The 25,268-nt window shown below is 40.8% G+C and overlaps 1 protein-coding gene across 1 annotated transcript in view; it reads right to left on the bottom strand.

The window, feature by feature from the left end:
- LOC143973940 (vascular endothelial growth factor receptor kdr-like) overlaps window positions 1-25,268 on the bottom strand; it is a 285,307-nt gene that overhangs the window by 163,287 nt on the left and 96,752 nt on the right. Inside the window, exons 3-4 of the mRNA XM_077474881.1 lie at window positions 23,435-23,664; window positions 17,045-17,172 (exon numbers count right to left, since the gene is read on the bottom strand). Of these exons, the coding sequence (XP_077331007.1) occupies window positions 17,045-17,172; window positions 23,435-23,664 (358 nt within the window). The remainder of the gene's footprint in view (window positions 1-17,044; window positions 17,173-23,434; window positions 23,665-25,268) is intronic.

A 25,268-nucleotide genomic window follows, 5' to 3' on the forward strand; every position in this document is an offset into this window, starting at 1 on the left:
ATACATATCTAATAAATCACAGTAAGATGTGTCATGTAGGAGAGTGGCCCCTAGTGGGGAAATTGTATACAGCCATAATGTCTGCAGAGTTTAGCTCCACAATTGCTTGTTGGGGTGATCATCCTGCTGTTTATTTATTATAGGCAGGGCCGTCTTTAAGGCAGGGCAAAAGGGGCAGCTGCCCTGGGCCCCGTCATTGTTGTGGGGACCAAAGCAGCTGCCTCATACTTGCCAACTATCCCAGTTTACATTCCCTCGTCCCTTGAGGTTTTAGTCCTGTTGTGTACAGACGACTCACCTGCAGACCCTGTGTTTAGCAGTGACATGCATATGTAAATAGCTGAGGCAAACTGCATTGATATGTAGATAAGGCAGCATTCATATGTATATCATGCCCCCTGCAGTGAGGAGATGATGTGCTGTAACCTACAGCAACCAGTGAGCAGTATTACTGTACAGTAATCTCTAGCAGCCAATCAACAAGCCGAAATCATGTGCTGTAACCTCTAGCAACCAATCAGTGAGCCTTAAGGAGTGCTGTAACCTCTAGCAACCAGTCAGTAAGCAGTAATGATATGATGTAACCTCTGGCAACCAATCGCAATCGCTGCCTGATCTGATACAGTAAACTTATTTTAAGTCTAGCTGCTATTTATTGTATGTCTCAGAGCAGGTGGAGAGCGAAATTGCATGGGGGAGGGGGGCCCTAAGCAAATTTTTGCCCAGGGCCCAATCAATATTAAAGACGGCCCTGATTATAGGTACTTATATAGCACCGCCAATTTACACAATGCTTTTACATATATTTTGTACATTCACATCAGTCCTTGCCCTCAAGCAGCTTACAATCTAAGGTTCCTAACTCAAATTCGTACATACACATAGAAGGCCCAATTTAGACAGGAACCAATTAACCTACCATCATGTCTTTGGAGTGTGGGAGGAAACCGGAATACTTGAAAGAAACCCACGCAGGCACAGGGAGAACATCGGTAGTGCTGTGGTTGGGATTTACACCGACAACGCTAGTGCCGCCATGTGGAAGTACTAATCACGTAGCCACTGTGCTGCCAAGTGATTTGCATTTATCCACAGTTATAACTGTGGATAAATGCAAATAACCGGCAGTTCCTTTTTGAAGAATTCTTTTGGGAATCCTTCTTCCCTCTGTTTCTTGTATGCTCACTTCAATTCAGAGGAACACACCCCTATGGTTGATTATCTGGGGTGACGGTATGCCATGACTATAACGAGAATTTTTCATACTCTTAACCCCCTACTTTAGTCTTACATAATTAGTAAGGTTGAATAAAGACACCAGTCCATCCAGTTCAACCAGAGTGAGTATCTACAATTGTCCCTATCCCTGTACATTGCACACTCACATTGGTCCCTACCCTCAAGGAGCCCACAATCCAAGGTCACCTTTCATATACTAGGGTCAATTTTGGACAGAAGCCAATTAACCTACCTGCATGTCTTTGGAGTGTGGGAGGAAACTGGAGTACCCGGAGGAAACCCACGCAGGCACAGGGAGAACATGCAAACTCCAGGCAGGTAGTGTCGTGGTTGGGATTCGAACCAGCGACCCTTTTTACTGCCAGGTGAAAGTGCTAACCACTACACCACTGTGCCACCGTAAGTCTTGTTAATTTGGATGTAACCGTCATGTCATTTTTTATATGTTTGTTTTGTTGCATTTATCCACAGTTGTTTATGTTATCATGGAACACTTTTAAAAGTGTCAAGGCTGGTGGCATTAATACTTAAAGCTCACTTACACAGTGAAGGGTGTAAAGTTCTTGGCTCTGTCAACACTTATGCAAATGGGATTTTTAAGCTTAGATTTTGAAAAAAAAAGTCCCCTCAACTTTATTTATCAATCATGTAAGGAAAGTAGAAGTTAATTTGAGCATCTGATTTATTAAGCACGCTGGCTGATTGGGAAGCGAGGGGGATAAGGATCATTACAGATGAAAATACGTTGCCTTGATGTCCACTTTAAAACACAGTTTACCTTCTTAGGATTTTTTTCTGCCTTCCTAACAGAGTAGACTTAATTTGAGCTTTTTAAGTATATCATATCTGATTTTATGTGAAGTAAAACTCTCATTGTGTTTACTTGGCCAGCCAATTAGTCCCTTTAACTGATCTGCAGTAGCTTTCAGTTAGAGACATAATGGGAGGTCAAGGCACTGGGGTTAAGACATATCTCAATAGAGAAATCGCCGTGATTTCTCTATTTTTTTTTTTTCTTCTGAAACCCGCACACATGATCTGACTGCCTTGCTTTCTATTATTAACACCAGGGATTGGAAAGCTTTCTAAATAAAGGGCTTTTACTGTCCTTCGGATTTTGGAGGGGCTGGGCTGTGGTCAGTTAGTAGAAAATGCCCTGACATCAATGGGAGTAAAGAATCCCCCATCGTTACTGGTATTGTAGGTATTAGGGGCAAAATAGTGCCCCATCATTGATGTTGATGAGAGTAATAGTGCCCCCGTTGCTGTTATCGGGGAAAGAATTGTGGTCCATCATTGGTGTCAGTGGGAAGAATAGTTCCCTACAGTTGGTGTCAGTGAGAGAAATAGTGTCCTATCATTGGTGTCCTTGGGAAAAATAGTGCCCGATTGTTGGGGTCAGTGGTAGGCATTATGCCCCATTGTTGGTATAGAAAGAATAGTGCCTTTTATCAGTGGGAGGAATAGTGTCCTGATAAAGGCTTGGTAAAAGGCAAGCAGAGACATCCTGCCTCTGGGCCACAGTCCTACACACTCAGCTGATGCTAAGGAACACTTGATGTGCAGAACAATTATAAGGCATGCCATGGGGGATGGGCGGGGGGCTACTTTAATGTTGGTCAGCCATCGACATAGAGTGGGAAGGGGAAAGGCACTGATGACAATGGAGGGATTCACCCCAATGCACCCTCTCAGTTGCGGAGCACCAGAAGCGGTAGAGTTGCTACCATTTTGGTGCAGCATAACTGCTTCAACTAACAGGAACTGCTACTCAGATTGGGATCAAGATTAATTGTCTGAAAAATGTAGTGTGCTGGCTGCAGAGCAGTAAATTAAGAAGTAAGGCATGCTGGTTAGGGTATAAGTATTGCTACAAATGAAAAACAGTATTGCCTTGACTTCCACTTACTGAATCAGGCAGGATCCAGTATGCTATTGGAAATCATGGAAATCAATTTCAACATTTTTTTTAGTCTCTTACATTTTCATGTGAAGCCAAATTTTCACCATGCTCACAGGCGTGCACACGTGGTGTGCCAAGTGTGCCTGGGCATTTCCTAATCACCCCCATGTGGCACATATCCCTCCTGTTTAGCCCCCTGATATATCAGCACATGAAAAAAAAAAATTCTCCCTTTTCTCCTAAAAAAATAATTAAAAAAAAGAAAAAATTGTCAAAAATAATGCAAAATAAAATAATACAAATAAAAACTACTGACACTATCTCTGCCCTTATGACGCCATCCACTGCTCTACTGACACTGTACACTGCTCTACTAACACCGTAAGTATATAAACACATATGTCTTTGAGCTTTGCAAACCTATGACCATGCGAATAACAAAATTACAACCTGTGCACCATCCAATCAACTATTAAAACTGCATAGGAAGAGAAATAAACAACAAAAAAAAAGCAAACCATCTCACAACATTTTAGGAGGTTTAATACTAAAGGTCTGACTTGATTTAAATTTTTGAGGTGTGGAAAAAATAAAGACGTACTGGAAAGAGTGTGATTATATTAGGTGATTGAGTCTCAAGGAATCTTGGTGAATCTTTGAGACCAAAGTACTGGCACCCAAAGGTCTCAATATAGACTTTGAACTGAATTGCTTTATTAGTGATTTGCAATCTGGTCCTGTTATAATGCATATATGTTTTTTGTATTTTTTTTTTATTTATGCTTTTATATTTTTGTAACTGTAGGCAAATTTTATTTGGTTTTAATTAATTTATGATGTGTGCTACGCGCTGCATGTATGTGCATTCAAAAAAAGATTTTAGTTCATTAACATGTATTTTAAACAGTGGATTATGTTTGCAGATTATACTTTTAGTGCTTTTAGGAGTGGTATATTTAATTAGTGAAGGGATGTAAAGTTCATGTATTTATCTACCAGTGATCCTCAATCTGCCCGAGGCTTACAGCATTCAATGACAGCTTTGTTTAATGTCTAACCAGCTAGTACCGGGTTTGAGGAGGTCAGGAGCTAGGTAGCTGTTTAAAGATCTCTATGGCAACAAACGGGGTCTCTTAACTTTTTGAAGAAGTCTGGGATTGGACAACACATGCAAAAGGGGCTGAGTCATCTTGTTAAATAGGACTCTTGAATATGCCGAGTGACTGGTGAGCCATTAATTTACTTCTCTGTGGCCTGTTAATTAGCATTAATTTTATGCACTGATATTAATATATCATGTGAGTGTTTTTAAAGTAATATTAAAGGCAATATTAAATTATATAAATTTATATTATATTATATTTATATATATATTATATAATTATATATTTATATATATATTAATATTATATAAATATATTAAAAGGCATACTTACCTGCTCTGTGCAGTGGTTTTGCACAAAGCAGCCCCAATCCTCCATATCTCGTGTCCCCCGCCTGCACTCCTGGTCCCTCCCTCCTGCCGAGTGCCCCCAGAGCAAACAGATTGCTATGGGGGCACCCAAGCTGGCTCGCCGCCGAGCTGCTGCTCTACTTGTACATTCACACACAAAGAAGCAGCTAGGCCCTGCCCCCCTCATTGGCTCACTGGCTGTGATTCTCAACCAATGATGAGAGAGAGCCCCCTGAGAGTCGAGGCTCTCGTGCACATTGCTGGATCGCGATGGGGCTCGGGTAAGTATTCGGGGGGGGGGGGCTGCTGCACACAGAAGGTTTTTTACCTACATGAACAGAATGAAAAAAAAAAACATGAGCCTTTAGAACCACTTTAACTATTGCCTCCATTTAATTAATCTGTTATTGAACACTATGATAAAAAAAAAATTCATATGTACCGTTCATACTGGAACTATTTTTATGAGATCTGCTGTGATACTTGGAAGTGAGTGGAGGAGACTGGACCTCTGTTTTCCCTTAAAGGGACACATGCGCTTCTGACCTCATTTTAAATGTGAGGTCCTATATTGAAGGTGAGCGGGTTGGTGTAGCACAGGGTGAAGACAGCAAACTGCACAGTGGGAGTTTTTGAACTTGCATGGGGAATACCGTGTGTCAGCAACGTAAACACCTTTTGTGAATTTCACAGACTATTAAGCCCCATACACACTATCAGATTGTCTGCTGAGTTTTTCCTTCAGATTTACCAAAACCATATAATATGAGGTCAAACCTTAGGAGTTTCAATGTGTATGTAATCAGGCAGGCCCTTCTACTACATGGTTTTGGTAAATCTGAAGGAAAAATTCAGCAGACAATCTGTGTGTACAGGGCTTTAGGTTTGTTGGCATTTATACTTTTGTTTTAGTGCACTTTGTTTATATATATTTATAATTGTGTTTGTCACATAATGCATGTAATAACCTTATATTTATTGATGCATTTTTATTTTTAGATATTTTTATATTTTTATATATGAATTGATTCTATTATCAGTGGGAAGGTCTGCACTTTTTGTTATTTTATCAAACTTTTATGATGTTTATTCAGCTCTTGTGTGCTTATAGAACGCATTTGTGCAACATAAATGCTCGAAACCTTGTCTTGTTTTGTCTGAACTTCAATACTTAAGATAAGATTTTGTTTTACAGAAAATGAAGGATCTTGGAGTGACATATTGCAGTTCCACTCCCATTCCATACTTTAGTAATTGTTTCCATATTTCCCTCTCCTATCCATCTAATTCAACATACACTTGTCTGTTCTATTAAATAAGAGCAGGTGTTTATTGTGATTCCAAAGCAAACACACGGTTCATCCCATAGGAGTTGTCAATCACCACAAGTATTCATGACAATATCTGTAGTTTATCTCACCACTGTAGTATGTAAAGAACTAAACTGCATCCAGACACAATATATTTGGGGGTTGATTTTCTAAAGACAAATAGGATGTTCACTTTGTAAGAGAAGTTTCACTGTGCAGTGGAATTATCCACCAGAGTTTAGTGAATGTGGTGCAATTTAACTTTACAAAGAATACCCAATCAGATGCATGGAAATGTTAAAAAAAAAAAAACAGAGTTTTTGCTTGCACATGATTGGATGATGAAAGTCGGTAGAGCTGCAAAGTGCACCTTCCCTTGTACGGTGACCAGCCTATTTACCTTTAGTAAATCAAACTCTTGGCCTTTTCAGGGAAGTCTGGCTGAAATTATCTTTTTTTTAAAGAGGAGGGCCGGTTAAAAAAAAAAAATATTAAAAGTCAGCAGCTGCAAACACTGCAGCTGCTGACTTAAAGAGGAAGTAAACCCTGATGGGTTTACTTCCTCTTTTTTTCCCTGCAAAGGTAAAGCATAATTGACTACTATGCATCGCATAGTAGCTCATTATGTGTCACTTACCTGACACAGGAGCCAGCGAAGTCGCCGCTGATCCCTGTAGTCCGCCGCATCCATGTTGCTTGTGGCTTCTCGCAGCTCCGACGAATCACAGCGGCGCAACCGCGATGACGTCACTCCCGCGCATGCGCACGGGAGTCGCGCCTCGCAGCTCCGCCACTGTCATACGGCGAAGCCGCGATGACGTCACTCCCGCGCATGCGCACGGGAGTCGACAAATTTGGCAAATCCATTCTTGGATTTGCCGCATTTAGTGCGCCTGCGCGCCGCTGTCTACAGCGCATGCGCCGTAGACAGCGGTGCCCATTTTCGGGCAAATATCTCCTAAACCATATAGGTTTAGGAGATATTGCTTGGACCTACAGGTAAGCCTTAATCTAGGCTTACCTATAGGTCCAAGTTGTTTGGAAGGGTTTACTTCCTCTTTAATAAGCCGACTTACCTGTCCAGGGCGCCCGCGATGTCGGCTGCCCGAGGCCGACCCGTCCCTCTGCTCTCGGGTCCCGGCGCCACCATTTCACCTAAGGGAAACAGGCAGTGGAGCCTTGCGGCTTCACTGCCCGTTTCCTACTGCGCATGCGCGAGTCGCGCAGCGCTTTGTGAATGGGACGAGCTGTGTTCTGGGACACACACTTCCCAGAACACAGCGCGACCCATTACCCAGAAGACAACGCGATGAGGAGAGAAGAAAGAAGATCTCTGCGGAGGAGGAAGAGGCAGATTAGGATGATGTGCCTAGCAACAGGCATTTCTGGTAAGTAAAAAAAGTCTTTGTCAGGAAATGATAAACACCACAATTCTGTTGGCTTTCCTTGTCTTTTTTCACTGATCATTAATAATGTTTTGTATTTCAGATTTTTTTTTCCCACTAAGTGACAGTCCTTCCTATAGTTATATGTGACGATGAATTTGGTAGAACAGTTTGAAGCTGATGATGTAATTGAGCTTAAGTGTGGTGCTGCCTTAATGGAATACCATGTGCTGAACAATTGAGAGCCCATTCACACATTCGCACTAACAACAGTACAATATGCATTTTACCATGCATTAAGTGAACACATATATAGCAGTGTGCCGTGGCTAATGGGATGGAGGAATGGCTTGCCACAAAATCTTCATGTATGTGTTGTGCATGACTTCAAGAATCACAGGATGTACAATTAGGATATGTAAAGCACAACTTTAAACACTTTTTTTTACATTTTGGATTTCTTTTTGCTTTTCTTTTTTTTTTCTTATCCCTGTGACACCAGCGCAAACAAATGAAATTAGTGGAATGGGGTTACCAGGATGAGAAGGTACAAACAGTAGTGTAAACCTGGTAGAAGTTCTAACAAGTCTTCATTCCCATTGAAGAGCTAATTCCATCACATCTCTTGTTCTGACCCCCCCCCAGTTACCACCAGAGCAGATCCTCAACAATGGGAACACACATCAGTAAGAACCTCACAGAGGTTCCATTCCCTTTAGCAGTTTTTAACAAATAATTTTGGCTGGACTTGGACTCAGGATCCCTTTTAATCAAAAGCCCACCTGTCATGTACTTACGGGCCTCTAAGCCCCTTGGCTTTACTGATTATAGATGCTATAGCATATGCAAAGCAATACATACACTGTCAGCAAACGTATTTATAGGTCTTGTCTGTGTTGGGTATTTGGTGTCTGCCGATTAGGTGTTTCCTTATTTGTGAAAATGACTTGACTTGTTGTATCTTGGATGCTTTGCCATAATAGAAGAACAAAAATAAAAAGCTCACCTGTAAAAGAAGAAGGCTACTATACATACATTTCTGGCAGTCCATGAGTCAAAAATCTGGAGCTTCTCTGCTCCCCAGCCGATGCATGTTATACTTGCTCCCCTGTCAGCCACTGTAGTTCCTCCTGCCTGCTTATATATCACAACAGGTCGAGTGAACCAGGGGAGGAACCACCTTTAAATCTGACACCCAGGCTAGGTTTTCCCTTGAATTTCTTCAAGCTTTTGTGAAGCATTTTATGTGAATTTATACACACTTTTTTTTTTTAGGAAAGCTAGTTTATATACGAAAAGGAGATGCAAAAAACTGCATTGTTAGAAACTCCCATTGCAGCAATATTTCCAGAATACGCCCCTTTTTAACTAATGACACCACCAAGCTTCTAATTCACTCCCTGGTCATCTCTCGCCTCGACTACTGCAACTCCCTCCTCGTTGGATTACCTTAACATAGACTATCCCCCTTCAGTCCATAATGAATGTTGCTGCCAGACTCATCCACCTTACCAGCCATTCAGTGTCCTCCACCCCTCTCTGCCAATGTCAGGGCTGGCTTAGTCCTACCTCCTCTGGACTGGTCGCTCAGCTGTTGGTTAATTGCCAGCTCTCTTCTCTCTCTTCAGTTACCAGCTGTTCCCGATGATGCTCATCTGGCCTGCCTATATATAAGTCTTCCAGCTCATTTCTCCTTTGCCTTCAAGTTTTGTCACATCACTAGGAACCATCTCCTGCTGTTTCAAGACTGGCTTGCAAACATCCCTCCTGGCTTCCATCCTGCTTGCAGTTGCTCTCCGTGGATCCCTGACGTCTAGACTGGCTGATTACCTGATCTGGTTTATGAACTTTGGACTGGCTGACTACCCGATCTGGCTACTGGACTCTGGCTTGCTTGACTATGCTTTTTCCTATTTATCTTTTTATTTTTTTTAATAAACAAGTGTGATTAGATTGTACTTCTGTCTCTGTCTGTTTCATGGTTCCGGACAGCCAATCCATGCACTGGCTTCCACTCACCCAACAAATAAAATTCAAAGTACTAACAATAATTTACAAAGCCATCCATAACCCTGCCCCTAGTTACATCACTAACCTTGTCCCAAAATACCAACCAAGCCGCTCTCTTCGGTCATCCCAAGACCTCCTGCTCTCTAGCTCCCTTGTCACCTCCTCCCATGTGCACCTCCAGGATTTCTCCAGAGCTTCTCCCATCCTTTGGAACTCCCTACCCCAATCTGTCCAACTGTCCCCTAATCTATCCATCTTTAGACGATCCCTGAAAACACTTCTCTTCAAAGAAGCCTATCCTGCTTCTAACTAACACTGTTTTACTTCCTCCATCAGCTCACCCCCCCCCACAGCTATTACCTTTTGTATCAATTGAACCTTCCTTTTTAGATTGTAAGCTCTAAAGAGCAGGGCCCTCTGATTCCTCTTGTACCAAATTGTAATGTAACTGTAATGTCTGCCCTCATGTTGTAAAGCGCTGAGCAAACTGTTGGCGCTATATAAAACCTGTATAATAATAATAATAATAATAATAATAATAAAAAGGACCAAGTAAGCTCATGCTGCAACACGCTGCAAGCGACACATCACTCGGGTGTAAATATACACCATAAGATAAATAGGAATCCTCATGCTGAGTGTTAAGTTCACAGTTGGCAGCAGTCTGTGGAGTATAAATTTGTTTTTGAATATTCACATGTTAGTACAATGTTAATGTAATGGCATCTATATGGCAAGGCAGCATAATAGTTGCTGACTTGTGTTTCACTGTACTGCCAACAGTTCCTAAATGCTAAAGGGTTGCTTTAATACACTTAGCAAATTCTTGTATCTATTTTACAGCATTAGGAGGATTTCCTGAGGATCAGTTGTGTTATTAAAAGAATTTACCAAATGTATTATTTCCCTGCATGTTTAGTTAAGATTTAGCGAAGGAGAGTTAGTGAAGCAATAAATCAGTACTGATTATTTCTACTTGGTATGGTAATGAATTATGGAGTGCAGAGACTTCTGCCGTCCTAGAGAACATTACATATATGTATTTAGATGTACCTACTCATCATATATATGCTCACATTCTGCCATTATTTAACCTTTATATTTTTCCTACAAAAAAGTTATAAATGCTTTTCTGAATTTACAGCCAAGACACTCATATCCAAATACCAGAATACTCTCAGGGAATGTTAAAAACATGCTTCACATGCTCCACAAAAAAAGAAAAGAAAAATGTTTGAGTGGAAGATGATTAAAACTTATGTCTAGTCAAAAGTTTTGTGTTTCCACTAGGCAGATTTACTCCCTCTTTTTGTCCTGGATTCTATTGTCATTGAGACAGAAAGTGATGGGAAATCCTCCATTTGTTCTTGCCTTCTGAGCTGCTATCATTTGCTTTCATCCTTTCACAAGGACATCCAATGAAGATTACAAGGGGATTTTTTTTTTTTAACACACATTATAAAGGGAATGACTCTGGCCAAAAAACTGGCCCTGAAAAATGCTATTCCACCATTACCATTATATACACTGTTCTTTCTGCCTGGAAACCTGAGATTGTCCATGGCAACCAAAAAGTGTCCCTTTCCGTCAAAAGTGGTTTTAGACCAGCTAGAAAACAGTGATAGTAAATTAGAACTAGGGCTGAAACAACTAATCGATTAATCGGCAACTAATCGATTATGAAATTCATCGATTACTATTTTCATAATCGATTAATCGACCAGTAATATAATGGGGTTAAAACAAAAAAATATGAGCCCTTTATAGTACAAAAAGAGCAAATAATCACTACTGTAAATATTACTTTCAATGTTCTACAGTAAAAAAATTAACCCCTTACAGTAGTGATTATTTGCTTTTTTCTACTATAAAGGGCTCATTTTAGTTTTTTTATCCCCATTATGTTACTAAACATCTTAGACCTGGTTTACATCTATGTGTTTATTGGTGCTTTTTGCAGAAATGCACTACAGTTCATTTACATGGTTTCCTATGGGACACGTTCACGTCTGAAAGGATCAGGGACTTTTAATGCAAATTGTGCTTTATTGGTTCAATATACTTCAATGGAGTAGCTGCAGAAAAGCATGTAATGCGTTGTTGCAGCAATTTGTGTTTTTTAATCTGCCCAAAAAAAAAATGAAAATTGCAGTAAAATCACGTGCGCAAATATCAAAAACGCACAGCAAAAAGCACTGCAGAAACAGATCAAAAGCAAATTGCATAGGTGTGTACTGAGCCTTATGTTGGTCACACAGATTAATATTCAGATGAGAATATTCAGATGAAAAATCTTTGTACATTGGCTGAATGAAAGAATTTTGTGAATTTATGAACAGCTCAAGAAGTCTGGACTATATCATTTATATGCTGTTCATTCTTAAGCACCTGGTAAGGAGCCAACCTTTATCTTGGTGGTGGTAAAGTTTTCCACACAGTGCACATTGTGGAGTAAAAGATGTCTTACATTGCTAATCACTGTTTCATCACGTGGTGGAATTGAGTTTGGACTCCTTATGGTTGGACTATTATAAGGACTAATTCAATGAAATTCATGAACTTTATATATTTATTTATTCAATTTTGTACACAACTATTTGGGTATTAATTTTCTGCTATATATACACGTTATAAAAAGGGTGATGTGATTATGTTCATCATTTTATTTGCACATATGGTGTTTGATTTATGGTATTAATTTTGGCTCCATCCAATATTACATATATATGCTATTATATCCTCCTTCCCTCTTGATATTATAAGGGCGCAAGGGGATTAGTGAGTTTAAAGTGTCCCTTGCTTGGATATTGTCGGAGGGAGCGCGGTTCTTTACATACTTTCTTATCTCTGTTTGCATTGTTGTTACAAAACAGAACTGCAGCTCCCATAAGGATTAACTTCCGAATATTTGTTTTTAAAATTTTTCAATTTTATGCATTGAGATTTTGCATCTACTGTAGTGCAATTTTTCCTGTTTTCCATGTATATTGTATGACAATTATCATATTCTTCCTAACTGGACTGTCTGTTAGAAACTAAAACAAATTAGGTGATCTAAACCAGTCTTGCATTTTCATCTGATTTTATAACTGACTCAGTGTCGCAATAATCGTCTAAGCAGAAGCTCAATAGAAAGTCGTACAGTACAGTACATCCCTCAGTCTGTAAGTTTTCTTTATAGGGTCTGGTAAGGCATCATTGGCACTTTCTTGGAAGTTCTGTTCCCAAAGTAATCAATGTAAGTCATCGATGGAAATGTACTTTGCATATGCCTGAAATTGAAATTATATACATTTTCACAGCAATGTAAAAAATGACAAGGATTTAACTTTTCCAGCACAGTGAAAAACAGGATTCTCACTTTCTTTTTTAAGATAATTTGTATTTTTACAAAGTTTAAATTACTATTCTACTTATAGAGGTTAAAGGCAGTTGGAAGCACAGTAGATCTCACAATGGTATAAAGCATTGGCACGTAATTGCTCTTTGCTGTAATGTAAAAAACATTTCTCTGTGAGTCCTTTCCCTTCTTGCAGGTAGCATTTGTCCTCTTAATTTTGGGATCGGATGTTCTATATTTATCCAACGCAGCGTACTCCCCTTCCCAGGTTTCCTTTATACACAGGAAGCCGACTGAATGTCTCCACAAGGCTCTATCATTTCCTTGCAACAACTAGAATTTTCGGACTGGCCATTCTTAAAGATTTGTAATGACCGTGAAATGTAAGTGCCAGCTGAAACTCTGCACAATACCAACTATCTGCAAGTTTACTCACAGGAAAAGCTTCCTATGAAAAGACTTCATATGAGTCAAAGGTTTCAATTATAATAATATAGGCTTGATTTCAAGCCTGAGTATTTGCAATATTTGGGGTACAGGGATTCCACTTTTAAATTGCACTGAGAGAAATTAAAATTGCAACACCGCTATGGAGTTCACAGATTCTTCCTCTAAATGTCACTCCAGTGATCTAAGAACTGGACAATCAGTTTTTAGTATTTAAGGATTGGTGTTCACTTGCAATAAAGGGTCTGCCAGTCGTTTCCCTATATGTCCAGTATGGGAAATACAACTGAATCTCAAAGGTTAGTAAGTGTATTGGGGTTGATTTACTAAAGGCAAATAGGCTGCTCGCTTTGCAAGGGGATTTTACCCAGAGCTTAGTGAAAGAGGTGAAGTTCTGTGCAATTGCATTGCATGTGATTGGGTACTGCTTGCAAAATGAAAACTTCATCACATTCACTAAGCTTTCATCACATTCACTTAGCTTAAGGGCAAAATCCCTCGCAAAGTGCAACTTCCCTTGCAAAGTGAACAGCCTATTTAGTAACTCCACCCTATTGTCTTTTTTTCCCCCAAAGTTTGTCACATAATAGCTGCCCTCTAAAGTTAGGTATTATCTTGCTGAAAAGTGCTATTTTCTGTCCTGTTCATCATTGATAAAACAGTGTCTACAACTTTATCAAGATAATGTTTGAATGTCCCTATATACATAACCATGGCTTTTACGTACTGTGCTTAAAACCACATACCGTATTTATCGGCGTTTAACACGCTTAAAATCAGGGGAAAATCGTGGGTGCGTGTTATACACCAATCCCCCGCCGATCTCCGCTGACTGTGAGCCGAGCGGAGAGATCGCCGCCGAGATATACATCGTAGCGTTGTACGTCACCGTGTTCTTGACAGTTGAAAGTTCAGAGAACTTTTGTGTGACTGTGTGTATGCAAGCTTGGCAAGCTTGGCAAGCTTGAGCGGAATTCCGTCGGAAAAACCATCCAAGTTTTTTTCTGAAGGAATTTCTGATCCTGTGTATGGGGCATTACAGAATGCCTACATCAAACAGATAATAATTTGAACAGACAGAATCATTACAAAGACACAAGATCAGACATCTGGGGAAGGTGTTTATGTCAATGATCATAATATTAATATATTTTAAAAGCCTCTACTCCATAACTCTGCAACAGGTTTAAAGTTTACCCCTAGTCTTTTTTTTTTTTTAGTTTTGCATAGAGTGGGGAAAGATTAGAACTTTAATCAGGTTTCATTGCCATTGGAGACTCGTTGGAGAGATTATTTAACTTTCTGTATGGTAGGAAGGTTTCACCAGGACAAGAAGTGAGGGGACTTATTCGGTGAACTGGGTCTAATTCTGAGCATTTAATTATCAGGTTATATTACACTAAATGGCCAAAAATATGTGGACTTGCTTCCAAATGATTAATTTCAGGTGCTTCCAGTGAAGGGTACATGTTCATCCTATGCCGTTGCTACAACATACAAAAACGTGGTATACAACTGTACACTTCCAACTTAGCGGCAACAGTTTGAAGAAGGCCATTTTTGTTCCTGAATTGCCGTGCCCCAGTGTGCAAAGCCAGGTCCATAAAGACACAATTTGAGGAATGTATGTGGCCCTTAGGTACAGGGCCCTGACCTCAACCCCATTGACACCCTCATGACTAACTGGAATGCAATTGTGAGCCAATTCTTCTCAAACGGCATAAAATCTGGCCTCAAAAATCCTTTTTTGGCCGAATGGGCACAAATTGCACACTGCAAAATTTTGTGGTGGATACATCACAGCCATCTTGATCAGGTGTCCACAAACTTTTGGCCATACAGTGTTATTGAGATATAATTTGTCCATAAGATATTTTGCAACTTCATCAGCAAAAAACAAACGATGTTGTTTCACAGAATTTTCTGCTTTGATAATGGTATTTTATTGATGATATTTATTTCCCATCTGAAAAAATGAATGCTGGCCTTAAAAAATGAAATTTGATTTATAAAATGACCCGAGTATGAATAAGGGGAACCTTGGGTATTCCATGACCTTTGGCCAATCCTTTTCTTATTCAGAGTGGCCTTGGATAATGATTACAAACCATGGACAACAATAATATGGAGGCATATATAGTTCTGTACACTTTTAAAGGGTTTTGTTAACAAAAAAAGATACAGAATATACAGTATAATTGCAGTACAAGTTCATAATGCACTTTTATTAAAACATACTTTGTCTTTTCAGTCAGTAGCCACCTACCATTTTCTTTTTTTTTTTTTTTTTCACCTGGAATGTATAGCTTTATTTTTGTATATTGTTTTTACTTTTTCTTTTTTTTTTTTTTTTTCAAATATTTTTATTGAGTTTATACACCTATCATTTTCTATACAAAGCTAGGTGACTGCCATGGCAGTATTGGCATGTCTTTGTTAACCACTTCAGTCTGGAAGGTTTTACCCCCTTAATGATCAGGGCACTTTTTGCAATGCGGCACTGCATTAATTTAACTGACAATTGTGCAGTCATACGACGATGTGCCCAAACAAAATTATGCCCTTTTTTTCCCCCACAGATAGAGCTTAATTTTGGTGGTGTTTGATCACCTCTGTGGTCTTTATTTTTTGTGCTATAAACAAAAAAGGAGCGACAATTTTGAAAAAGAAAAATATATATTTTTTACTTTCAGCTATAAAACATACCCAATAAAAATATATTTAAAAAAATCAAATTTCTTCATTAATTTAGGCCAATTTGTACTCTGCTATATATTTTTGGTTAAAAAAAATCCAAATGAGCATATATTGATTGGTTTGCGCAAAAGTTATTGCGTCTAAAGACTATGGGATATTTTTATGCCATTTTTATTTTTACTGCAGACAATAAGTGACATTTTTTGGGGACCAGTGACACCAATACAGTGATCAGTGCTAAAACAAAATGCACTGTCACTTTACTAATGACACTGGCAGGGAAGGGGTTAACATCAGGGGCAATCAAAGGTGTAAGTGTGCTCCTAGGGCAGTGATGGCGAACCTTGGCACCCCAGATGTTTTGGAACTACACTTCCCATGATGCTCAACTACAGTACAGAGTGCATGAGCATCATGGGAAATGTAGTTCCAAAACATCAGGGGTGCCAAGGTTCGCCATCCCTGTCCTAGGGAATGCTTTCTAACTGTGTGGGGGATGGACTGAGTGCAGGAAGAGAGACATCTGTGTTCCTGATTAGCAGGAACACAAGATCTCTCTCTATCCCTGTCTGACAGAATGACGGTCTGCCTGGTTTACAAAGGCAGACTGACGTTCTGCCACTCCTCCGAATGATCGTGGGTGGCCGGCGGCCTTCGCAGCCACTTAACCCGCTGATTGGCTCCCGCTCACAGTGGGAGCGGGTCACCGGCGCCACGCACGAGTGTCACCAACCCGGAAGTCACGAACAGCGTACAAGTACGATGTCTCACGCAGCCACGCTGTCCTGCCACAGTATATGTGCTGTGGGCAGTCCGAAAGTAGTTAATAAAGTTACACTTAATATATATATTTTTTCTTCTATGCAGCAGCAATTGGATAAAAATACGTTGCATGTATTGTGTACATATGTTAGGTCATTGGTAGGTTATTGTTTCCAAAAAAACAGAGGTGAAACTGTGTATAATTAAGGAAATTCAGTTCAGTTTCCTGAAACTGAATGTATGTGTAGGTGGGGGCAGAAAAACATTGTTTAAATTAAAGAATTGATTCAAGATCAAGATAACGGTGTGCAAGCTTTGCCTAAAGTATATGGTTGATTGTAGGATCACAACAATTGCAAGCTTGGCTTGTAAAATATCCTTATTACCATCCCTGTTCTTGCTCATGAAATAAATACTGTATTGAACAGACTTTGAAGATTTCCTTCCTGGGACTTAAAAGTTCTCAAGCACAAGCATTGTAAGACGTGCTTTACTTACATACTGTAAGGTGACCTTGAATTCCGGTGAACTGACTCGACAAGGGACAATCATTTCATTCGCGTTAACATCCATGTATGCAGGTCCTGGAAATACTGTATTCATCTCCACAAACGGGTGTGTAAAATCTGAAGAGGGTATGTGAAATCACCAGTTAGGATACTTTTACATAGAATAATGTAAAAAAAAAAGTACACGTTAAAGTAAAACATTTTTCTTTATTTTGGACAAGGTGGAAATTGGTTAAAATCTGTCAAATTAGTTTTTGCTTTATTTTTACGCTGAGTGTACCCCATTTGGTTCACTTCTCATTCGTAAGACACAACAGGCATTCAATTAAGCCTCTCAAACAAAGAAAGAAGAAATCACTGGAAAACTTCCTCTAATGGCGCGTACACACGATCGGAATTCCGGCCAGAAAAAGACCGATGAGAGCTTTTCATCGGAAAATGCGTCCGTGTGTATGCTCCATCGGAATTTAGCTGTCCGAATTTCCGTCAGCCAAAAATTGATAGCATGTTCTCAATTTTCCCGACGGAAACACTAATTCCGATCGTGTGTATGCAATTCCGACACGCCAAAAATCACGCATGCTCAGATTCAACTACGAGACGGAAGCTATTGGCTACTGGCTATTGAACTTCCTTTTTCTAGTCCCGTCGTACGTGTTGTACGTCACCGCGTTATAAATGATCGGAATTTGATGTGACCGTGTGTAGGCAAGACAGCTTGAGCCGAATTCCGTCGGGAAAACCATCAGAGCTTTTTCCCGACGAGAATTCTGATCGTGTGTACGCGGCATTTGCCTCTATTCTGGTGACAACCATAAAATATTAGATTATTCATCACTTTTTGTCCTGGTGACAGTAGTCACCATAACTAATAAAGAGCGTGAATCTCTCCAGAACAGACAGCAATAAAAATATGACAGGGTTCTAAACCCTTCCACAGACTTAAAAAGTCTGGACTTCCATTGTAATTTAAGTATTCAGGATGTAATAGTATTAAAGTGGTTGTAGATTAAGGCTTTTCCTGTAGGTCCAAGAAATATCTCCAAAACCTATACAGTTTAGGAGATATTTACAAAAAGACAGCCACCGCTGTCTACGGCGCATGCGCCGTAGACAGCGACACGCAGGCGCACTGGGCAGGCCGCAGATCACGGAAATATGCCGCTCGTTTTGGCTTCCGTGCGCACGCGGGGGAGTGATGTCATCGTGCAGAGCCGGAGCAGCGAGACCCGGAAGTCACTCTGGGATACATGGCAGCGGCAAACATGAAGATGGAGGACCGCTTCGGGGGCTTCGTTCTCAGGTAAGTTATTTATAATGAGCTAGTATGCTATGCATACTATCTCATTATGCCTTTGCCCTTTTTTAAATAGCCTTTACTTCCTCTTTAAAGCGGAGGTCCACCCTAAAATGGACCTCCGCTCATCGGAATCCCCCCCCCCCTCCGGCGCCACAATCGGCACCTTTCAGGGGGGAGGGGGGTGCAGTTACCTGGATAATCCAGGTAACTGCACCCACTTCCGGGCTAGCTCTCTGCGGAAAGGGGCGTACGTTACGCCCCTTTCCGCAAGCACCCGCCCCCTTCAGCAAGTGCCCCGCTGCCTGCTGGGAAACACACTGCTCCCAGAGGCAGCGGGGACCGTCCGGATTGCGCCGCGCGGCTCGCGCATGCGCAGTAGGGAACCGGGAAATGAAGCCGAAAGGCTCCATTTCCTGATTCCCATACCCAAGATGGCGGCGGCAGGACCCGCCAGACGAGCGAGCGATCGGCTTCGGGTGCCGACATCGCGGGCGCGCTGGACAGGTAAGTGTCACTATTTAAAAGTCAGCAGCTGCAGTATTTGTAGCTGCTGGCTTTTATAAAAAAAAAAAAACGCGGAGTCCCGGTGGACTCCCGCTTTAATTACTGACATTTTCAGAAATATATGCAAAAGTAATATAAAAAATAGTAATACAAAAATATATATTTTTTTATTTTACTGCACATATATATTTTGTTGATGAGTTAAAGTATAGTAGCCAATGCTATATAAATTATACGTGCTTTCTATTGTGCAGAGTTCTTGGAAGGAAACCATGAGAGGAAATAAACAGAACTCAAGAGCTCATCACTATGTTGATGTTACCCCCTCTGGTGTTTTCTTACTTTTGGTCCTTGTTATGAGTCTATCAGCATAACCATTGTGTAAGAGCAAGGTCTGTACAGTGCAGATATGGGGGTCCGGCTTTACATGTTCTTTGAAGATGTGCAAGTGATTGAGCAAACTGACTTAGCCAGCCCATTTGCAATCTATTTTCTCCGATCTCTGGGTATCAAGGGGCAGCTTGTATTTTTCATTAGTATCTTTTCGGTCTGACATAAAATAATAATATTTATTGCCATTATTATTATCCTTGGTTTTCTGAATGCATCAGGCAATGCCAAAGCTTGATAAAGCCTACTGAAGCCTTGTAAAGGCTTGTTTAAAGCTATTGCCAGCACTTTTACTATTGTCTTTACTATATATACAAACTGGGAGTTTGTACATTGTCGCCAATGTGTGCGTGATAATTTTGACCAAGAGATGTATGGGCTCTTTTTTGTTTTTTTTTTAGAAATCATACTTACCTAGGTGGATACCGCATCAGTCCGATGCTGCATCTGTCCCCCACCGGCTCTAAGCCCTTGTACACGCGGTCGGAGAATCCGTCAGAATGTGTCCTATCAGACCGTATTGTCGGATAATCCGACTGTGTGTGGTATGCATCGGACTGTTTCCGTCAGAATATCCGTCGGACCAAATGTTCCAACTTGCTGGAAATATTTTCCAACAAACTGGTCCGATAGGACATACTCCGATCATGTGTAGAGAATTTTGATCAGACAAAGGGCCACGCATGCTCAGATCAAATTCCTACATCAAAGCTATTGGCTACTATCCTGAATGTAGTCCCATCGTAACAAAATTACGTCATCATGTTCTGAAAGATCGGATTTTTCGACAACTTTGTCCGACCGTGTGTATGCAACAGTTTCGGACAAGATCCGACGGACAAAATCCGACGGATTTGGTTGTCGAAATCTCCGACCGTGTGTACAAGGGCTAAGACTGAGATCTGAGCAATCAAACATCTCTGATCACCCAGTACTCCCAGTAGTGAGCAGAGAGCTGGTGACTGTCAGCCTAGGTTCAGACAAGTGTGATTCGGGAACCAGCGCGATCCCAGCACTGATCCCTGCATCGCTCCTCTCCAGCAGGCAGTTTACACTGCGTTCTGCGAACAGATTTGGGTGTCATTACAGCTCTTTAGCGTCACCCTTTGGGCTCATTCTGCTAATTTCGTGTTAGTAGAAGTTTGGTGAGTGTTGATTTTCACTTTTCATTTCACACTTTTCATTTCGCGCTATTCAGTTCATTTCTGAATGGCCGTTTGTCAACCAGCCATGTTGCGGAATTGGAGGAGATAACGTGTTATTTATTATTGGCCTTAGAGTTATTGCTTTGATAGTATTTTTTGGTTGAATAATGAGTTGATTTTGTATATTTTTTATATATTTTTTTTATATTTTTGGATGCATAAAATGCACTTTTTGGTTAAGTTCTAATGGCAGATAGCATGTCTAATTATTTTTTATTTTTTTTCCAAAAATTGTTATTGGAGTTTTTCACAAAAACAAACAAAGAAAATACATTTAACCAGAACCTATTATACAATGAGATATGGTGAGGATGGTCGTTCAAATACAGACATATAATGTGGTAAATTAGCTAGCCTAGGTAAACCATATCAACCATACTGCATATTAGGTGTAGCGCAGGAGGTGTTGCTCCTCTCCCTCAGACACCCCATCTGGGAGCAAGCTGTATCAAGGGGGAGGGGAGACAACAACCTCCATTTTTGTTTTTGGGTTGTCAGAGATAAGGCATCTGCACTTACATGGACAATCACATCCACGGCAGCGACCTTGTATATATATATATATATATATATATATATATATATATATATATATATATATATATATATATATATATATATAAGGAAATGTAATTGTGATACTTGAGTTGTGAATAGCAACCGTTTCATAATATGATATTGAACCCTCGATCGCTCAGGCTGTTCATTTTCTGTTTTATTCGTTTCCTGTGGTATTAAATGTAGCTTCTCCTTGGATTGGTGATGTTTATTATCTGTTAAGTCTCTACTCCTTCTAAGCCTTCTAGCATTTATCTGATAGAGTAATGTATGTGTGATTTTATAAGTGCCCTTGTGGTAATTTTGGGTTACTGATAGCTGGAGCAAGATTTTATTAATGCGGGGATAGAGGTTCCAGGAGGTGACTAGAGGTTTTTTTAGAGGGTAGATGGGGGGGCAATTGAGAAGGAGGAAGCTAGTTAGTCATCTTTGGGTGATAGGCATTGGGCTGGGGGGGTGGGTTGTTTTCTTTTTCTGATACACAATAAAACATTGTGTAGAACAGGGATATGCAATTAGCGGACCTCCAGCTGTTGCAGAACTACAACTCCCATGAGGCATAGAAAAACTTTGACAGCCACAAGCATGACACTCAGAGGCAGAGGCATGATGGGACTTGTAGTTTTGCAACAGCTGGAGGTCCGCTAATTGCATATCCCTGGTGTAGAATAATACTTGGCTATGTGTTTTACTTCAAATGACAGTTTGTAAGTAGGCAGTTACATTTAAAAAAATACAATGTAAAATTGAAAAGGGACACCAACATAGTTGTATCTTTGATCTTAAAAACTACGGGATAATGATGTTGTGGTAACTTTCCCCAAAAAACAAAAAAACAACAATATTATTCTTGATATCACTAGGAAAAAAAAAGCCTTGGAAAATTTGTTTGCAATAACTCCATGAGTATCACCAGCAAAGCAGCTTCATTATTATCCCATTAAAGAAGAAGAGAATTTTGTGCTGCATTTCGGGATTTCATAATTTGACACGTCACGAATGTTAAAGTGGTTGTATAGTCATTTTTGGGACTTTTCCCTACAGGAAAGCCTATAATAAGGCTTACCTGTAGTAAAAAAAAAGTTCCCCTCGCAATGTGCCGCTGACTGCAGTGCAGTACAGGGGATTCTCGGCTGAAAGTCCGACAGACGCCGGACCCTGCCAGGAAGAAATCTCCCACGCGCATGCGTGGGAGTGACGATATCGTGGCTCCGGCGCTGTGAGTGGCCCCGAAGAAACGCTGAGGGAATATGTCAGCTCCCTCGGTGTGGATCGGGCCAGATGTTGGGGCCTCGTTCTAAGGTAAGTATTTCATAATGAGCTAGTATGCGGTGCATACTAGCTCATTATGACTTTTCCTTTGCAGGTGAGTAAAAAAAAAAAAAAAAAATCATCAGCGGGTATACAACCGCTTTAATTCTCCATTACAAATGCTAGTTTACAACACTGACCATTTCTAGCTCCTCCTTGCTTCCGAGCATGCACGTTTGTACTTTGGACTTTAGTCCGACGGACTTGTGTGCACACGCTCGGAAAATCCGACAACAGACATTTGTTTGCGGAAAATTTTAAAACATGCTATCCAACATCTGTCCATGGAAAGTTGGCCAACAATTGTCCGACGAAACATACACACAGTCGGATTTTCCGCCAACAGCCTGTCTTCACACATTTCTCCTCGGAAAGTTTGATCGTGTGTATGAGGCTTTAGAATGAATGCTCTTGCAATGAATAGTGCTTGTATTTTGTTTAAAAATGTACAACTGGCTCTCTACAGCCAGACAAAACTGTCCAACTGTAAATGGTGCGATATGAACCCAAAAACAGTTCTAATCTGTAGCCCTAGTAAAACTCGTTATAGGCTTTGTCTTCTAATCAAAGATCTTGAAAGTAAAGTACAGATATTTATAGAGTGGAAAGCCCCATGTGTCAGTCTTGCGGTTGACAGGGAGATTTCCTGTTATCCTATACAAGCAAGAGATCACAGATCAAATAGAGATAAGTACCCGTTGACAGATTCCCGTCCTATCTGATTTCACAATACGATCACTGAAACAGAAGTTACTTCAGGAAATCTTAATCAGAGAACTGAAGGGATGTTTCTCCCTTAGGACTCTGATCAGTAGAGGGAAAAAAATCATGTAGTTCTTTTTAACATTGTTGACAGCATTGTCTAATGACTTCCAGAGCTGTCAACAACCTGGACAAAACTACCTACAACAAGCAATTCAGGCAATAGTTCTGGAGAGCAGAAGAATATGGCGAATCAAGTTCAACGGTCTTGCTGCAGATGTGGTATACCGTTGTATTTCTCTGCAGTGGGCATAGCTCAAAGATCTTACGTAGGTTTATGAGAATTTGTATCAAGGATGAGTACTTTTCAATGGCAATTCAATAATGAGAAAATAAAATGTTATTTTACCTTTAACATACAAGTAAATTCTAGCTTGAAGTCGCAGACTACTCTTGGTTTGGTGTTTATAAAGACAGGTGATGTAGCCCGTGTCATTTACTTCAGCTTTGGTGAGTTTTAGGTAGCTACATGTAAGATGAGCTTCACTTTTCCTCTTACATCGATCTTCTTTTACTTCCATCCTGCTGTGGTTTGAAAATGGCATGTGTTGCCAGTGCCACGTCACAGGGCCAGTTCCTCTGTAATAAAAATGATGTTGCATAAACAATAGCATGCTTAATATTATATATCATCTATTATATTATATTATGATCTTAATATATCTACAATGTAAATCTTTACTATGTTATTTTAAGCTTTGCCACCACTTTCTCTACAACATACTGTATAAGCTCAAGTAAGCAGTACTATATAATTAAAGGTTTGATTCATGAAAGATTGCAGGCATGGTAAATAGGATTCATCAAACATTGGAGGGAATTCAACAAAGGTTCTGCAATACTTTTCTATCACGAATTGCTCTTGTTAATGTGTTGAACCTAATTCAAGAAACATCTGCCACAGTTTTGGTTCTGACAGCAACTTGTGCTCCAGGTAGTTGTAGTTCTACATTGTGGCACAATGCTTGCAACAGATTCAAAATAAAGCACTGTCCTATTGTATCTTAAGAAAATGGAGCTAATTAAAGCGGAGGTCCACCCTAAAGTGGACCTTCCACTCATTGGAACCCCCCCCCCCCTCCAGGCGCCACAATTGGCACCTTTCAGGGGGGAGGGGGGGTGCAGGTACCTGTACAGTACAGGTATCTGCACCCACTTCCGGCATAGATTCTGCAGAAGGTACGCCCCTTTCCACAGAATCTACGCCCCTTTCCGAAAGTCCCCCGCTGCCTGCTGGGAAACACACGGATCCCAGAGACAGCGGGGACCATCCTTATTGTGCAGGGCGACTCGCGCATGCGCAGTAGGGAACCGGGAAATGAAGCCGAAAGGCTCCACTTCCTGATTCCCATACCCAAGATGGCGGCGGCAGCACCCGAGAGACGATCGAGAGATCGGCTTCGGGTGCCAACATCGCGGGCGCGCTGGACAGGTAAGTGTCACTATTTTAAAAGTCAGCAGCTGCAGTATTTGTAGCTGCTGGCTTTTAAAAAAAAAAAAAAAACGCGGACTCCCGGCGGACTCCCGCTTTAAGGCCAACTCTCTTTTGGAATCAAACCTGTGAAGCTTACAGTGTGTGTCAGCAGCCCTAATCAAGACACCACAGTGTATTTTTTATATTAAAGTGGTTGTAAAGGTTAGTTTTTGTTTTTTTTTAAAAACAAACATGTCATACTTACCTCCGCTGTGCAGTTGGTTTTGCACAGAGTGACCCCGATCCGCCTCTTCTGGGATTCCTCCGGAGTGCTCCTGGCTCGTCCTCTTCTCGAGTGCCCCGTCAGGGAAGTGCTCTCCTTTGTGGAAATCCATGCGGGGGCGCTCTCCTATCCTGCTGCTGCGTCTGTATACAACAGGATTCGGCTGCGCCCCCCGGTGCCTAGGTCATTGGATTTGATTGCCCATGGCTGTGCTGCTATCAATCCGTGGGAATTACGGGGCTCAGGTAAGTATAAGGGGGCTCACGGCGCTGCTGCAGCACAGGAGGTTTTTCACCTTAACCCCCCTGGTGGTATTCCAGAGTCTGGCTCGGGGTGAAAATTCAGTACCATTAGCGGTAACCCCCGAGCCAGATTTAGGATCGCATTGCTGGATCCAGGATGAGTTCACTTACCTTATCCCCTGGATCCAGCGATGTCCTCCGCTTGATCTATCATGGAGCCGGGCTCCGTTCCCTGTGAGCGTTG

This window comes from Lithobates pipiens, unplaced genomic scaffold, assembly GCF_037356315.1.
Source record: "Lithobates pipiens isolate NorthernLeopardFrog02 unplaced genomic scaffold, aLitPip1_a1.2 Scaffold_1, whole genome shotgun sequence".
Classification (NCBI taxonomy): domain Eukaryota; kingdom Metazoa; phylum Chordata; class Amphibia; order Anura; family Ranidae; genus Lithobates; species Lithobates pipiens.